The sequence below is a fragment of the Manis pentadactyla genome (assembly GCF_030020395.1).
Source record: "Manis pentadactyla isolate mManPen7 chromosome 15 unlocalized genomic scaffold, mManPen7.hap1 SUPER_15_unloc_1, whole genome shotgun sequence".
NCBI classification, from domain to species: domain Eukaryota; kingdom Metazoa; phylum Chordata; class Mammalia; order Pholidota; family Manidae; genus Manis; species Manis pentadactyla.
The window spans coordinates 432,698-449,566 of record NW_026644588.1 but is presented as its reverse complement, the minus strand read 5'-3'; the positions used below and the strand labels follow the sequence as shown (position 1 = coordinate 449,566).

The following is a 16,869-nucleotide window of genomic DNA, read 5'->3' as shown; positions in this document are numbered from 1 at the left end:
TCTGTGTGCCCACCATCTTGATCTAACAGTCATTTAACATTTTGCTCTGTGCTTCGTCTCTCTTAATTCATCTTTTAAGTTTCTTTTAAGCCACAAGAAAATGAGCCTGTTAACCTTAAAAATAAAACTATCAGTTATTTTACCAAATTTTAGCAAAAATGAGTTTATTCAGGAATAGCAGAGAATTGCAATTTGAGATATGCAATTAGGGCAAAACCATAGGCTAGTCCCACAAGAGAAACTAAAGTTATTTTGTGGAGTGGGGTGGTGTGAGGACGCCCCCTCCTGGTTTCTCAACTCCTTTTTGTTGAGGTTTCCTGGAATCCAGCGGCCCCGCTGTCTTTAGCAAGGACTAGCAGTTCTGTAGCAAGGACCTCGCCCAGCTTCCTCCTAAATATACTATTGGCACGCATTTATCTTAAATTATTATTTATCTGAAATGACAAATTTAACTAGGTATTGTCCGGTATTTTTGCTAAACTTGGCAATGCTACTCTGATACATATTAAAACTCACACTAAATATAAAAAAAAGTCTTTATAATAAATATGGGACACACCTATACTAAAACAGTGTTCGATGAATGTTTATTTCAATCCTGCACTTTTATTTAGTAAATCTGGCAATCCTACTATGGGACATAGTTACGCTGAAAATTAGTTTTACTAATATATTTACATTAAAAAAATTTTTTAAGTACAGTAAATGTGAAACACTTTAATACTAAAAAAACATTCACTGTTTTCTAGAATTGAAGTCTAACTGGACCTCATATTTTATTTGCTAAATCTGGCAATGCTATTCTGGGACATATTATTACTAAACAGACATTTAAAAATTTTTTTAAACGTGCTAAACATGAGACGCACTTAGAGTAAAAAAAAAACAAACAGCAGCCCGTCGTTTAAATGGAACTTACGCATTTCGCCCGGCAGCTGCAAGTAAAGAACGCGCCTAACCGTGGCGTCTGGAAGCCCGGCAGATGCTGCCCACCCTCCGCTCGGTTCTCGCAGCGTTCACACCGCTCCTGGCACGGCGTGCCCGGTTGCCCTGGCGACAGAAGGCTCCGGGGCGGGGCAGAGGCGGGGGACACCCCCCGGCAGCTTCCGATTGGCGCGCGCCGCCCTGTGCGTCCCGCCCCCGTCCCGCCCCCGCCAGTCAGTCCCGCGCGCGGCTCCGCTGGGGCCGATCGGTCCGCCCCTCGGAGCCAGCCCGCGGCGCGCGGGGTTCTGGGAGTCGTAGTGCGCCGGTGGCTGCTGGATTCGCCCGCCAGCCGAGGCGGCGCCATGACCGAGCTACGCTGGCCGGAGCGGAGTCCGCGCGCCGTGAGTCCGCCGCCCGTCCCTCGTCCGTCAATACGCCTGACAGCCTGGCCGGCCCCGAGGAAGGGCCACGAGGCGGGCCGAGGGCGCCGGAGCCGGCGGGAGCTGGTTGGGGATCGCGTAGGAGGAAACACGGGTGGAGATGAACACGGGCTCGGGCGGGGGGCGCAGCCCCAGGCCGGCGTCGGGGCCGAGCCGGGTCGGGAGGCCTACCAGGGATCCCCAGGTCCCGGGGATAAGGGAGACGGGCGAGCCTTCAGGCCACGCGGGGTGCTGAGGTCCTGGGGGGCTGAGGTCGATGTGGGGGGGGGCGCCAAGGGCGTCCCTCCGCCAAGCCCCCGCCCCGATTGGCATCGCCCCATCAGAGTGGGGCAGAAAGCCCCTCCACCCGCATCTGAGTCCTCCGGACCCCAGCCGGCCCAGCCCTGCCTGCCCCTACCAGCCAGCAGTCCAGGACCCACTCCCCCCACCTGTTCCACCGCCCCCAGGCCCATCGCCGCCCCTGCCGCACTCCCTGTGTGCAGCCCTCTCACGCCTCATCCATTTGCCACCGACGTACCGAGCCCCCCGCCCCTGTGCTGTCCTGGGCTCCCAACCCCTGCTGGACCCCTACCGCAGACCCATTAACTTCCTCACCCAGCGAGTATCTCTACTGTCTTCGAAGTGTCCGGTGTCAGCGCGAAGTCATCGTCCACGCCCCGCCCTCCCGCCTGTTGGGACGTGGGGCCCCAGCTGCAGATCTCAGTGCCCACCCCAGTGAACCTGGCCCTTCCACGTGGCTTCGAGCCTTCCAAGCGACCCTCAAGAGACCTCCCACAACATCCACCCAGGTCCCCCACAAAATGGATCTCTGGGACCCCAAGGCCACAGCGCCCCTTATGCGGACCCCAGATCCTCCTCCGTGGACCGTGACTCCCCTGCATCGGCCCAGGACCCATACTTAAGGCTCCCTGCATGAGCCTGGGATCCCACGTTTGTCCGGGGCCCCCACATGAGGACATCAGCCCTCACACGGGCCCAGACACACCCACAGGCCTCAGGTGCTTTCAGCCAGGTGCCCACTTGACCCCCCCGCGCCCCATAAACTCAGCTTCTCCCCACATAGACTTCACCCCAGGACCCTGGAGGGCGCCGAGGGGCTGCAGTTCTTCGCCCTGGAACCTGCCTGGGGCACGCGTCCCTGCACACCGGAGGGAAGGGTAAGGGGTGAGAACCCAGAGCAACGGGCTGCCCAACCCGGGGGGCTGCCACGTGGGCACTTCTTCCTTTTACAAAAATACATACATCGAAGTGTTCCTGCAGCTCAAGGGTACTTTTTTGCCTGTGGTCCCAACAGGAATGACCAGCTTGTGAACTCCCAGTGAGGGTGCCGGCGACCAGGCGGAGGCTGCAAGACTGCCGGCAGGGCGCAGCCCTCGTGAGTCGCCCTCGCCGCCCCGCGCACCTCTCCTCTCCCCCTGGGAAACGCGCGCACACGAACACAGGCCTTCTCCGGAGGCCCAAGAAGGAACACCCCACTGCTTTTCACTTGTCCTCTCACAAGCATTTTCCATGTCATTAAAAGTCCTTCCTAAGTATTTTTCTTTTCTTTTTTTTTTTTTTTTTTTTTGCCATGATGAAGTTCACACATGATCATGATACCATTTGAGGAGATTCAGAGAAGTATGAAGAACACAAAGCGCTTGGTCGGCCATCCGAGAGCCTCTTTCCTGGTGGCCCTTTGCAGAACCCATGTCATTCTGAATCCCACTCTCCCCCCATACCTCACGTCTGTATGTCATGTCCGCTTCCCTTGAGCATGTTGTGATGTTACTGTGTATTTTGTCGTCATCAGTACTCCATTGTGTGATGGGACAGTAATTGATCCCTCCAAGCTGGACTCTTGGGCACCTTTGTTTTGAATCTTGGTGCCTAAATCTTTGTCCAAATTGCAGATAAATTCCATAGCATGCGAACTTCCGGAATGTTGATACTCAAGTCGTCACAGTGCTTTCCAGAAAGGTCGTCCCAGTTCGTACTTTTCATCAGTGGATCAGCACAGAGCATGGTTGTTTAGAAACAAATTGCTGCCCCATTGTTATTTTTACAACTTCTAGTATTTTCTTAATATATTCGCTATAGGAAGCTTGGAACATGTACAAAAGGCTATTTTTCATTGTCCTTCCCACTTTCCCTCCTGCCTTAAAAGTCTCCACTCCCCCTTGCCTGCCTCACAGCCTCCTTCCCCAGCCCCAGCTTGGCAGGAAAAGCAAGAAAAACGGCATAGGTGGAGTAGGTGCTCACTGCTGGGGTGCTTTAGAGCATATCCCGCTTTTTCCATTTAAAGGGGATTTAAAATCCAGTTCCTTATTTCAAGTGCCCAGGAGCCACGTGTCACATCCATCCACCCAGCCTGCACTACGGTATTGGATGCACAGATGGCAAACGTTCCCAGCCTCATGGGAAGTTCTGCTGGACAGCACTGGCTACTGCACCAGGGCAGGAAGTCCTGTTCCCCCAGCTCCTCAGGAAACTGCGTGTTGAATGACTGACTGAATGAGGCGGAGGTAGATGTGAAACTCAGTAAGGAAAGAAGACGCATTCAGGAAGGGATAAGGGTTAAGAACACAGCACTGTGAGGGCATGAGGGGATGAAGATGACTGTCCCTGTTGTGGTGACATCTGGGACGAACTCCAGGGAGGGGCTTGGGTGGGAGCAGCAGATGCTAAGGCCCTGGGGTGGCCAGTGACTTATCTTCAATGCAGTGTGAATGAAGTGAGAAGGGCTCAAGTCAGCTCCTTGTGATGCTGGAGGTCAGGACAAGGAGGTGAGGAGCTAAGGGGAGGCCTACAGCAGAACGGCCTCTGCCTGATGTGGCCAATTTGCGCCTGCCCCTTTCTGCAGGCCTGATCGCTGACTGCAGCCACCTGCCGCCTTCTGGGTCAGCTGGAGCCGCTGGGACTGTCCTGGGAGCCAGCCAGCTCACCCACCGAGGCCGGAGATGCTCCCGCTGGCCAAAGCCCTCTTCTCCCCCAGAAGTCCCCAGCCCCCGGCCCCAAGTGAGCAGGACAGGGCTCCTCAGTCGGCCAGCCCCGGGGACACTGAGGCCTGGCGCCTGCGCTTCCGGCAGTTCCAGTACCGCGTGGCTGGGGGGCCGCACCGTGCACTAGGCCAGCTCTGGATGCTGTGCCGTGGCTGGCTGCGGCCCGAGGTGCACTCCAAGGAGCAGATGCTGGAGCTGCTGGTGCTGGAGCAGTTCCTGGGCGCGCTGCCCAGCAAGATGAGGACCTGGGTACAGTCCCAGGGTCCCCGCACCTGCAGGGAGGCCGCTAGCCTGGTGGAGGACCTCACTCAGATGTCACAGCAGGAAGGTGAGGGGACAGGGACACCCCAAGAGCGAGCGGGTGCAGGGGGTGGGGGAGCAGGTGCCGAGTTTGGGTCCTGGCTCGTGTCTCCATGGCCCACTGCCCAAGGATCGTGCTTCGTTCTCCTTTGGGACTCTTAGTGTCTCATCCACCCAGCCGTGCTCCCACCCCGCACCTGCTCCTCCCCATTCCCCTCCCACCCAGCAGCACCCCAGGCTGTCTGAGCAAACCCTATGCCTGTACGTGCCCAACGCGCTCTGTCGCTCCATGCACCTGTGTTTGGTTCTTTTTACATAAATGTCACTGTACTACACACCTGTCTGCCTCACTTCTGTCGCTCCGTCGGTGATTAGAGATCCATGCATCTTACCATGTGTCTGTCTGGCCTGTGGCTTTGCATCTGTCTGCTCTCCCTCAGACGACGCCGGTTCCTCTCCGCACATGAGGGCTGTGGGCCATGCTCTCCCTGGCCTGCGCCCTGTCCCGGAATCCTGGGGCCAGTTGTCCCCCTTGCACCTGGTCCCTGGCCGCAACACCCGTCCCAGAGACCCAAGGCTGGGGGCCGAGGCAGATATCCTGCTCTGCAGGTGTCACGAATGGGTGCCAGGGAAGCTCAGCAGACACAGGGGCCCAGGCAGCTTCGGGGCCCAGGGCGAATGTGCCCTGCCTCTCTCCCTCAGCTCCCCTTCCCCTGCACAGGCTTTGTCCTTTGCTCTCTTGCCCGTGAGCCCCGTGGAACTTCCATCCTCCCAGGACCCAGTCCCATAGAACAGGGCCCTCTCTTTCCTAACGATGCCACAAGTGCAGGAACTGGACACTGGGAGGCCGGAGAGAAGCAGGCGGGACGGCAGAGGCAGCTGAGGCAGCGCAGAGCTCCTGGGAGGAGTGCCAGCGAGGGCATGAGGAGCAGGAAGGGACGCCAGGCAGGGGGCGAAGGCTAGGGGTGACTGTGGCCATTTTGTGCGCAGGTGGCACCCTCCTGCTGCCTGTTAGCAACCAGTCTGGGGGTCACAGGCAGGACATTTTATCCCATCGGGCCTGGTCCCAGGCCCCCCACCGTGGGGTCAGGCCCCTCACAGCCGGAGGAGGTCGGTTCATCGCGGCCCCGGTGCGGCCATCAGGGCACTCCCGGCCCTCAGATCAGGACAGAAAGCAGGGTCCCGCACTGCTCTCGGGAAGCCAGCGGGCGAGCTCGAGAAGCTCTACATGCTGCTTTGCAGGGCGAGTGCGTAGGCCGCATCAGAAGGTGCGGAGGCCTCACAGGGTCTCATTCCCAGGTCTCTGTGGCATCATGAAGACATGCAAGGCAGTAAAGGATAAAGTGACCCTGGAACTCACTGCTCCTGGGGCAAAGGTGCCAACGAGCATTCGCTTCTGGCCCTCGCTGGACCCAGACAGCCCACAGGGCCTCGAGCTCAGGAGGGCCCGGGCTGGCTCTCACGTTTCGCGGCCGCCCTCTGAAGTTCTCTACCATTTTCCTGCAAGGGGCCTGTATGTGCATTTTGCACGCAGCCATGTCCCTTCCTGCAGAGGGTGAGACAGTCAGGCCAGCAGGTGGCTGGGCCTGACAGGCACCCCCAGCTCCCGCGTAAGTTCCTGGAAGACAGGCAGGCAGACAGGCTGTGTCTGCCCGCAGCGGCCTCAGGACCGGGCTTCATTTCATTCCTTGGAAGGGGAAGCTCCTGGAGGTGCTAAGCGGGGAAGGGCAGGATGAGACGTGCGCCGAGGGAAGGGGCCCAGGGGCCCAGCGGGGCAGGGCCGTGGACATGCAGGCCAACTCTGATGGGAGGCTGGCTCTTGTCTGTCCTGTGGGCAGCTTCTCCAATTGCCCGGGTGCAAGCACAGGGTGAAGATGACCGGACATTTCCATCCCCCTAGGCTGGTGTCCAGAGAAACAGATGTGAACGCCACAGGTGTCTCCCCACCTGAGTCCGCGGGTGTGTGTCTCTCCCACTGGCCCAGCTGGGAGCTGGGTGCCGCCACGGTCGGGACTCGTGGTCATAGGTGGAGAGCGTGGCGAGAGCGAAAAGGAGAACCTGGGACTCTGCTTCACTAGGTGGTGTGTCTGGGGCTTCTTGGGTTCATTCTTCAGGCTAATTTAAAGCCCAAGTGCGGGAATTAAGGCATGAGAAGTAGGTCACGCATGTGGTCAGTCATAAAGGCTACCAGGGCTTTCCAAAGAGGGGCCCTCCAGGGTGGGGTGGTCACACCCTCGGCTGTGCTTGTGCTGGTAGCTGTGCCATACAGCTGGAAGACGTTCGTCACGCATGCATGGGTTTGAAATAGATGTTTTGGCAGTTAAAAGTCTAATGTCAGGCGTGGCTCCCTGCTTCCCCCACATCCACCAACCTGATCTCTGTCCAAACAGCAGCAGAGGGAACTGTCAGCCTCGCGCATGCCAGCCCTGCAGCGGGCCTGACCCCGACTGCGGTCCTGCCTGCTGGCACTCTGATCACCCGCCTCCACAGCCTCTCCTCCCTCCCTACACGCAGCCTGGGCCCTCTCTGGATCAGGGGTAGCCAGTCATCATCAAGGCCTGGAGAGCCCAGCACACAGGCCCCAGCCCATGTTCTCCAGGTCCTCCCTTCCTGTCACGTTTATAGGGTCTGTCCTTTCCCTGCACATCTGTTGTCTGCCCCGGTTTATGTGAGCTGCGTGAGAGCACAACTCTGCGTCCACCTCCGGGCACTTCCTGGCCATGGTTAGTGCCAGACATCCAGTGGGCACACAGCCAAAGGCCAAGGGGGAGGGGGAGGCGAGCCACAACAGCAGGAAGAACTGGGGTGGGGTGGGCACTTGGTCAGCACCCGGCATGGCTGGGATGTTGTGCAAGATAAGGGTCCAACTTTATTCCTCTGCATGTGGATTACCAGCTGTCCCAGCACCGTTATTGAAGAGACTCTTCTTTACCTCACTGAATGTCATGGCGCATTTGTGAAAAATCAATTAGCCATACATGTATGGGCTTTGTTCTAGACTCTCTGTTCCATTCCTTCTTGCATGTCTATCTTTAGGCCAGCGATGTAGCTTTGTAGTAAGTTTCAATATCAGGAGGGATGTGCCCTTCAATTTTGTTCGTTTGCTTCAAGATTGTTTGGGCTATTCTGGGTCTCTTGCAATTCCATATGAATTTTCAGATCAGCTTTTCCATTTCTGCAAAAAGAGAAGAAAAGGCAGTTAGGGTATGAGGGATTGAACCAGATCTATAGACAGGTCCTACATCACTTTGGGTAGTGTTGCCATCTTAAGAATATCAAGTCTTCCAATCCACGAACACATATCTTTCCATTTATTTAGGTTTTTAAAAAATTATTTTCATTGCATCTCCCTGGCTAAATTTATTCCTAAGTATTCTATTTTTTTAGTTCTGTAAGTAGAATTCACCCTTTTTATTATACACGGAATTTTCTTAGTTTCCTTTTTGGATTGCTCATCACTATTTTATAGAAATATAATTGATTTTTATGTGTTGATATTGTGTCCTGCGACTTTGCTGAATTCATTTATTGGCTCATTAGCGTCTGTGAACAGAGATAGTTTTTCTTCTTCCTTTCCAATTTGGATGCCTTTTATTTCTTTTTCTTGCCTAATTGCTCTGGCTAGAATTTCCAGGATAATGTTGCATAAAAGTGATAAAAGCATACATCCTTGCCTTGTTCCTGATTAGGGAGTAAGCTTTCTGTTCTCACAATTAAGATGTTTACTATAACTTTTTCAGTAATTAGCCTTATCAGGTTGAGGAAATTTCCTTTTATTTATAATTTACTGAATGTTTTTATCATGAGAGGGCACTGGATTATGTCAAATGCTCTTTCGGTGTCAATTGAGATGATCACTGGCCTATTAACGTAGTACATTATGATGCCGGGGTTCTTGTTTGCAGAGTCGAAGAATGAACCTAGCAAACACCCAAGGTAGGAGAGCCAGGGAGATTTTTATTGAGAGATACAGTGGCTCGCACCAGGAAGGGACAGGAGAGTCGGGTGGTGCGCTGTCTAGGGGATTTATACGCAGTTGACAGACAAAGAGCTAGGGATGCAGACCCATCAAATGGTCTCTAAATGTTTATCTTTGAAGGGACACTAAGTTTCTTATCAGTTTTCCGGACTATTTTGCAGAGTTAATGTAAGAAATTGACTGCTCTGATTCTTTTCCAGAATAGCAGTTTCTTGGTTTGAGAGCTTATCAGCCAAGGCTGCCTGTCCTGCTCTCAAGGTGGGCTGAGTTATTGTCTGCTTGTTAAATAATAAGTTAAGAATCTTACTTCTTAACTTCTTCGGTGTTAAAATGCAATCTTATCTTTAAGGTGGAATCCTTCCTGCCCTTCCCTATGTTGTTTACGGCTGGGCCTGCCTGCTATATTAATTGCCCAGGTTATATATGACTTGGTTAGGGGCTGGAGGAGGAAAAGCAGCATCTGGGCAAAGTTTTAAGATAAGCCGGGCCTTTTAGCGGCTAAAGTAAATTTCACAGTAGCCTCATTTAATTGACACAATGAAGACACGGGCTATGCTGAGGTATTTTCTTATCTGGGGGATGTTCAAACATTCCAGGCAGGGTTATTCCTGGCTTTTTAGTTTTAACTAATCTCACTGAAGAATGCTTATACTCCTAGTTTGATATTTTACTTTAGAGAATTAATGTGACTCTGACTTTGCTTAACTGTTTAGTACGGAGTTTTGGTAGGGGTCTTTTCTGGAGGCCCCCACCCTACTCTGACTACACCCACGGTCCCTGTCTCAATTACATAGCTTGATCTTCATATGTTGAACCACATGACAGTTTGACTATGCCTCTCAGTGTAGAGCTCTTTCAGTTTGGACTTTGTTCAGCTTCTTGAATTTGTAGGTTCACGTATTTCGTCTATTTTTGGAAGTTTCCGGCCATTATTTCTTCAATATTTTCTGCCCCTCTTCCTGTCTTCTCCTGGGATTCCCATTATATGTCTATTGGCATGTTTTATGGTGTCTTGTAGGTCCCTTAGGCACAGTTCATCTTTCTGCCTTCTTTTTTCTTTCTGCTCCTCAGACTGTATAGTTTTAACTGATCTGTCTTCAAGTTTACCATTCCTTTCCTCTGTCTGCTTAAACCTGATCTTGAACCCCTCTAGTCAATTTTTCATTTCAGTTGTTCTTTCCTGCTCCAGAATTTCTATTTGGTTTCTTTCTATGATTTCTGTCTCTTTATTGATAATCCTCTATTTGTTGAGAACATCATTCTCCTGGTTTCCATTAGCACTTTGTTCACGGATTCCTTTAATTCTTTGTGCTTAAAACAGTTGATTTAAAGCCTTTGTTTAGTAAGTCCAATGTCTGGGCTTCCTTGGGGACGATTTCTGTGAGTTACTTTTTTCCCATGAATGAACCATCGTTTCTTAGGTCTTTGCATTACTCTTAATTTGTTGGAACCTGGACATTTTGAATATTTGGCATATTTGAATATTTGTTTTTAAAGCAATAACACATCATGGAGTTGGCTGCACCCCCAGTGCACATCTCCACATTCCTGTTTCCCTGCAGTGCTTCTTCAACCATTGTTGTTGCCTGACAGCTTTCCCTCTGGGGAAGACTCCAGCATGTCTTTAAACACTTTCTGGTTGGGGCATGAGCTCCTGTTCAGGCTTGCCTTGTTACTTAGCGCTGCAGTGAATGTCCTTGCAGCTCTCTCAGGGACAGACGTGGGCATGGAGTGCTGGGCGAGAAGACCTGTCCTTGACTGCCCTGGGCGTCACCACAAGCTCATGCATGGCAGCCACGGGAGGGTCTAGAGCAGGTGGGTGGGACCGCATGTATAAGCTTGATGGAAGGACGGAAGCAGTAACCCACCATCGCTCTTGCCTCAGCCACTGGGGGTCTTCAGAGATGCTCCTGGGACATGTTCCCCTCCCTGTGAAGGGAATCAGGGGAGTTGGGGGCCCTGGGTTGCTCAAGCCTTTCTCACCATTCCTTTCTCCCACCCAGTTCTGGTATCTCTCACCAATCACCAGGACGGGAGCATCAGCGAAGAAGAAGACAGGAAGAACATAAGGTCCCACCAAGACTCATCCCAGGTGAGCCCAGGACCCCTGGCTCCATGCTCCTGCACTCCCTGGACATAACCATGTGTCCCTTCCTGTGACAGGCTCAAGGACATCCCATCCACTCACTGGGCAAGATTGTCCCCAACACTCCCAGGAAACCTGAGCTCAGGTCTCTCACCTGTTCCACGAATCCCAAAACTACCTGGGACTCAATGCTGGGCAAAATACAGTAAATCCAGATGTACTATGTTGCAGACCTCACAGACTTGCCATTTTTGTCTCCCTCTACCCAGGCCCTCTGCCAGCCCTTCACCAGGCACCAGGTGGTGAGGTCCCTGTTATGGGTAACCCATAACCTGATGCTGGGTATAGGGAAAGATTTCCAAATGCTGCCACACAGGAGCTTGGGTACCCCGCCTGGCCCCTGTTCATCACAGTATGAGAATCTGTAGCAGTCTTTTTTTCAGAGAAATTTGTGGATTCTTGGAGGGGACTAGGAAAGAGATGCTGAGAGGGCATTCCCAGCAGCAAGCTGTTCATGCAAAGGCCCCAGGGTGAAAGGGGCGTGTCAGGAACCAAGTGGAACGTGGTGTGGCTGCAGCCCCAGGAGAGATGAGCCCTCAGAAAGGACTGGAGTGATTAAAACCAGGGTCGGGCCATATGCTAATAGGTGAATCACAAAAGAAACAAAAACCAAGCCACCCTCCCTTCCCCTCTGGCACCAAGCATACGTCCACACCGTGTTCTCCTTACCTCCCATCACTATGTCCTCTTCTTTCCTCAGACCACAGGCCTCTTAATTGCCCACTAATCTGTCCTTACCTCAAATGCTAACCCCCAATCTCTGCCCTGCTGGGACCGCCATCCTGGGCACACACCCAACAGCCTGGTGTCCCAGGGCTGCCCCACCTCTCAGACAGGGTCACACAGCTTCCCTCATTCACGACCAGTGGTGCCATCTTCCCCTCCCAAGCCCCTCCACACCATTTGGCTACAGCTTCGAAGCATCTTTGCCTTCCTTTTGTTTTCTGTGTCTGTGCTCAGAAAGAAAAAGGACAGGAGTCATGTACTTCCCTTTTCAAAATGAGAATGTTCCAATGAGCACATGTAAAGATGTTGACATCACCAGCCATCAGGAAAATGCTGTGATGAAACATTACTACACACCTACTGGAATGGCTGAAATTAAAAAGAGGGGCCACTCCAAGTGCTGGTAGGAATGCAAAGTAGTGGAACCAATCTGGAAAATGGTTTGGCAACTTCTTATAAAGTTAAATACATATATAACACATGATCCGGAAATCTCACTCCTGAACATTTCCCCAAATGAATCAATAACTTACATTCTCACAGAAGACTGTACCCAAATGTTCATAGCAGTTTTGTTGCAATAGAAAAACGAATGCACCCACATGTCCATGCAAAGGATAAGCAGATTGTTTATTTTGCACACCAGGGAATATCACCCTGGCAATATAAAGAAAAAAACTTTGGCATTATGCTGTCAAAAAAACAACTTCAAAAGGTTACATACTGTGTAGGTCCACTCCCATGACATTCTTGAACAGACAAAACTATAGCCACGGAGAACAGACCAGTGGTTTACAGGCAAGAGTTACATACAGGTGGAGGAAGGGTTGACTATACAGGGGTGACATGAGGGAGTTTTTCCCAGGACAGTGGAACTGTTCTGTGTCTTGATAGGCACTTTTAGGAATCCATACATATGTTAAAATTATTAGACCTGTACAAGCACACACATCACTTTTACTATAATTAAGTAATTATGCCGCTGATAATCATAAAAGAAAGGTAAGCCATTGTTCTAAAAACAGCAAAAAACAATCACTCAGAGTCAGTCCGCTGCCGTTGGGGGACCCCCACCTTAAGAACCGTCACTGTAAAGGGTAAGCCTCCTCTTGGTCACTGCAGAGGCCATCCGGGGACGGCATGCGTCTGAAGTTCAGACCATTCTTGGGTTTGAAAGCTCCCAGTCTGAGAACTGTTCTCACGTGCATGATAAACTCCTACCGAGTACTGCTTACGAGTTTGGCGGCTTTAATGTCGGGGCTCCTGTATTTCTGACAGGCCATGCCATCCCTCTGCTGTGCTGGGGCACCGGGTGGGCTGCTCTCCGGGCAGCTGCTGAGCAGGGCTGTTTGCCGTTGCAGGCGTTAGAGCTGGGGCCCCAGGAGGGCGCGTGGCTGCCGCCTGCCCAGCCCCGGCGGAGCCCTCACAGCGGGGCAGTGGCCGAGGCCTCGGGCCCACTGGGTGAGTGTCTGCCTTCCTGCGGGGTCCCTCGCAGCTGGGAATAAACGGGTGGGGCCCGGCTCGGGGTTGGGGACTCATCCACGGCCACAGACTTTGCTAACTGTGGCGCTGGGAGGCTTCGCTGGTGAACCCCACACCTCCCCCGGATACCGTGCACCCCAACTGTGGGGACTAAGAGCTGGGGACCCCCTGGGGCCCTCCCAAACAGCCACTCATGCGTGTCCATCCTTCGGCCAGGGCTTTGGCCTCCCAGCGTAAAGGCAGACCGGCTGAGGGAGCGGGAGCACGGGGTCCCCGCAGGGGCCGACCCAGGTGAGGACGAGGGGCTGCGGGCTGTGGCGTCCGCACCCCACCCCACATGCCTTCATCTTGGGGAAGGAAAGGGCGAGAGCACGGAGGCTGCCCTGAGCACCGGCAGCCGACGGCCGAGGGGGTCCCCGGGAGATGCGCGGGGCTTGGCTTCCCGCCCGTCCGTCACTGAAGACCCTTCTCCCTCACCCCCCCAGGACCGAGCCGCTCGCCTCTGAAGCCTGGTGTCTGGGACGACCCGCCCTGTGCGCGGGTCGGGGACACGGCCCTGCGGAATGGGCAGTGCCGCCCCGGGCAGGCCCGGGACGCCGCCCCGTGCGCCCAGGACCAGCAGGCAGAAGGGGCTGCCCCCGGGGACCCTGCGCTTCAGGGCCTTGCGGGCAAAGGGCGGGCTCCGGAGGGGTCCCCGCCCCCGAGCCCCCAGCGCAACGGGGTCGCAGGCCTCACCGTCCCGGGCGCTCGGGGCGGCCGTCCCCGGAAGAGGCGTGGGGACGGGGACGCGGGCGGCGCCCACAGCCTCCTCAAGCGCTCCAAAGCCCTCCCTGAGGACGCCGCGGGCGGGCCGGCGGTCCCCCGCCCAGGGCGCTCCGAGCTGCCGCGGGGCCCCCCGGGGGCGCACCCCTTCGCCTGCGCCACGTGCGGGCAGGGCTTCACGTGGGTCACGCCCTTCATGGAGCACCAGAAGAGCCACCTCGGGGAGGGCAAGGCCTTCCGGCGCGCCGCCGCCCTGCAGGAGCGCAGCAAGAGGCACCTGCGGGCGCCGTCCCGGAGGAGGGCGCACCAGGCCCGGAGCCGGGGCCGCGGGGCGCCCTCCCCGCCCGCGGCGCCGCTGGCCTCTCCCCAGGGAACCGCGGACGGCGCCCAGGGGCAGCGGGGCGCCGGCGCTGCGCAGCCCCCCGAGCAGGACCCCCGGGCCTCGGCAGCCGCGAGCCCCGAGTGGCCCTTCCAGTGCAGCGTCTGCGGGAAGGCCTTCCCCTGGATGGTCCACCTCATGGACCACCAGAAGCTCCACGCGGCCCCGTGACGCGCGGCAGTGGCCGCCCGGGTCCCCGGGGAGCTGACGGGTCCCGCCCCCACGGCCCGTCCCCGCCGCCTCGGGGGTCGGGGTGACGGCGACGCGCCCGCGCAGCCCTCCACTCACCAGCTGTCCGCCGTGATTTGCACGTTTCTGGAGCAAAGCGCAGCCTCGTCAGGTTCCTGCCCCGAAGCCTTCCCAGGAGCCGGGCTTCCTCGGAGCACGCGCCCGGGTCCCGCGCCGACCGCAGGTTCCCGGGTTCCCCGGCGCCTCCCACGGCCGCGGGCGGTCGCGGGCGCGAACCGCCGCCCAGACGGGGCTTTGCTGCCGGGCGTTTCCGCCCTACCCTTTCTCCTCCTTTGCCACTGGTTTCCCTCTTTTACGGTAAAATTTGCCGTTTTTAACTCCTTTAAAATGCACGTTCAGGGGCTCTGGGTCCACGCACGGCGGTGTGCGGCCACGGCCACGGGCATTCCCATCGCCCCGCATGGGACCCGCCCCCGCCAAAGCCTCGACACCCCTAATCTGCTTCCGCCTCCGTAGACTTTAGGTCTGACCAAAACAGACCCGCTCGCATATTTTCTTTGACTCGCACAATGGTTTTTGTTTTTGTTTTTTTTATATCGACGCCAACATTTTTTCAAACCACAGATGTTACCCCAAACTCTGGCTTTTTGGTCGCCCTGGATTTCCAGGCGCCTCCGTTCGCCCCGCGCTGCTGGGCGTAGCCTGCGACCGCCTGGATTCAACTTTCCACACGTCCCACCCCATCCCACTGCACAGCAACTGCTCCCATGCAAACGGAAGTTTCACAAGTTTTTTTCTTTGCAACTTCGCGTGGAAACAGTGTTAGGTTGACTCTGTCTCTGTAAGCAGAAACCTCCTTTGAATCATCTGTCAGTCGCCTTTCAACTCAAAAAGCCTTTGGACCTGCCCATCCCAACCCGCTGCTGCTGCTCCACCAAGCTGCCTCCTGCACCCCACTTGTGGCCTGTCCCCTGGCACCCTTCTGGGCTGTGCCAGGGCCCTCCGCTGCCTTCGCACTACTCGCCGCTTGCCTTCTTGGAACTCTCGAGCTCCGGGCCTCCCTTCTCGGCTCCCTCCCCAATCCCGGCTTATCCTTGCAGCCCCTAGTGGGGGCTTCTGGCTCTGCCCCGTGCCTGAATCTGGTGGCCTCCTGCACCTCCACTCTCGTCCTGCTGAGGCAGAGCTCAGGCGGCAACTTGGGCTCTTGGCCCCACCGTCAGCCCCCCGTGCCTTCGGGTACAGCACGCCTGATGGCCGGGCTCAGAGGCGACAGCAGGCTATACGGACCCAGAACACTGAGCGTCCCCACTTGCGGGGAAGGGCCAGGGGCTCAGCCCATGCAGTTTTCATCCCAATCCCATAAGCCAGTGGCACATTCAAGGGCTCTGCTGGTTGGAGCAGGATTGCAAGAGGGAGTGGGTGCTACCACCCACAGGGTGTCCACAAGGCCCCACTGAGAACCCGGAGCTGGCCCCTCACTGCTCCCGCTTCCAGCCATCCCTGTGCTCACAGCTGAAACCACCGGGATGGGGTTCTCCAGAGATGTCTGCCTGGGCATCCCATGGACCAACAGCCCTTCTGAGACACCTGCTTGGCACCCCTCCGTCTCCAGTTGAGCTTGTCCAAAAGAACTCATCTTCTCCTTATGGGAAAGAAAACCAACTGCCTCCCCTCTGGGGTTCCCTCCACCCTCCAAGGCCCCAGGATCCCCGACAACACCCTGTTCTTGTCTCTCCTCTGCACTCTCCCACTGCAGACTTCCAATCTCTCTTCTCTTCTTTCCTTCATGCTTGGATGTCTGCAGCTGCCCGTATGGAGCCCATCCACTGCCGGCAGCCGGCAGGGCCACTCACTTGGAAGCCCAGACACTGTAGTGACAGAAAGCCCAGCAGCCCAGCTCTCTCCAGGCGCTTACTGCTTGGTAGCCCCCAGCCTGTTCCCACTGAACTCCCACCCCAGGCCTCCTCACTGCCTCCAGCACTGCCTCCTCTGCCCAGAACAGGCTTCTCTACAGCACTATACTGCACCCAGCCCCAAGCCATCCTTTGCCAGGGAGGATGGGTGAGTGCCCCCTGCTAAGACACCATCACAGGGCTGCAGTTACCAGCCAGGGGAGACTTACTTGGACCTCCGAAGAGGTGGGGTGGTTGCGCCAGGGAAGCCCACATTCACTGCTCTCTGCCGAGGCTGACACAGGTGGGAATCAGGCCCAGAGTTCTGGGCCTAGAGAGCCACTCCTCCAGTTCACCAAAGCCACCAGACTGAGTTCTTTGCCCAGCCTGCCCAGTCCCAAGACGCTGCCCACGCTGGGACAGAGCACCAGCCCCTCTCCTCTTTCTGCTCACTGCATGCATATTTTGCTCACCCAGTGCCTTCCTCCCCCAGCATCCCCTGCAAGACCCCAAAAACCTGCTGAGAGGGACACTTTCTGGCCTCACTGCTAGTCCTCCAGCTCTTGTCTCAGAGCAGCTCCTGGGCCTGGGCCTGGGTGCTGCAGTGTAGCCGGAACCCTCCTCTGACGCTCCAGAGGACCGGAGCCCTGGAAGCCACTTTCCTCCCCA

General features: G+C 55.7%; 2 protein-coding genes and 1 long non-coding RNA gene across 10 annotated transcripts; 2 read left to right on the top strand and 1 right to left on the bottom strand.

The window, feature by feature from the left end:
* On the top strand, positions 1–2,899 carry LOC130682260 (uncharacterized protein DKFZp434B061-like). Of its 8 annotated transcripts, none has more exons than XM_057496547.1 (4): positions 1–1,325; positions 1,987–2,152; positions 2,428–2,528; positions 2,659–2,899. In XM_057496547.1, exons 1-4 carry the CDS (start codon positions 983–985, stop codon positions 2,673–2,675), a joined length of 627 nt encoding a protein of 208 aa, XP_057352530.1. In that variant the 5' UTR covers positions 1–982; the 3' UTR covers positions 2,676–2,899. The 8 variants fall into 8 exon arrangements, 6 of the variants coding, with proteins under 6 accessions (XP_057352530.1, XP_057352528.1, XP_057352531.1 ...); XM_057496548.1 differs by having other exon boundaries at positions 886–1,325; positions 2,428–2,521; XR_008995487.1 differs by lacking the exon at positions 1–1,325 and adding an exon at positions 1,444–1,458 and having other exon boundaries at positions 1,941–2,152; positions 2,428–2,521.
* A 24-nt stretch (positions 2,900–2,923) lies between these two features.
* Positions 2,924–13,618, top strand: ZSCAN1 (zinc finger and SCAN domain containing 1). Its single transcript, XM_057496543.1, has 4 exons — positions 2,924–4,673; positions 10,628–10,716; positions 12,858–12,957; positions 13,195–13,618. Exons 1-4 carry the CDS (start codon positions 4,304–4,306, stop codon positions 13,482–13,484), a joined length of 849 nt encoding a protein of 282 aa, XP_057352526.1. The 5' UTR covers positions 2,924–4,303; the 3' UTR covers positions 13,485–13,618.
* LOC130682267 (uncharacterized) lies at positions 12,102–14,538 on the bottom strand. Its single transcript, XR_008995504.1, has 2 exons — positions 14,408–14,538; positions 12,102–12,991 (listed from the first exon to the last, which is right to left on the bottom strand). It is a non-coding gene; the product is annotated as an uncharacterized LOC130682267 (long non-coding RNA).
* Positions 14,539–16,869: the final 2,331 nt, after the last annotated feature.

Bases quoted from the DNA above. Each gene is read 5' to 3' on its own strand.
- LOC130682260 (XM_057496545.1), top strand. From the start codon at position 909: ATGGAACTTACGCATTTCGCCCGGCAGCTGCAAGTAAAGAACGCGCCT. The intron at 1,443-2,427 runs GTAGGAGGAAAC...CTCCCCACATAG, and splicing joins GGGAGCTGGTTGGGGATCGC to ACTTCACCCCAGGACCCTGG. The intron at 2,529-2,658 runs GTGAGAACCCAG...TGGTCCCAACAG, and splicing joins ACCGGAGGGAAGGGTAAGGG to GAATGACCAGCTTGTGAACT.
- ZSCAN1 (XM_057496543.1), top strand. From the start codon at position 4,304: ATGCTCCCGCTGGCCAAAGCCCTCTTCTCCCCCAGAAGTCCCCAGCCC. The intron at 4,674-10,627 runs GTGAGGGGACAG...TCTCCCACCCAG, and splicing joins TCAGATGTCACAGCAGGAAG to TTCTGGTATCTCTCACCAAT. The intron at 10,717-12,857 runs GTGAGCCCAGGA...TTGCCGTTGCAG, and splicing joins CCCACCAAGACTCATCCCAG to GCGTTAGAGCTGGGGCCCCA.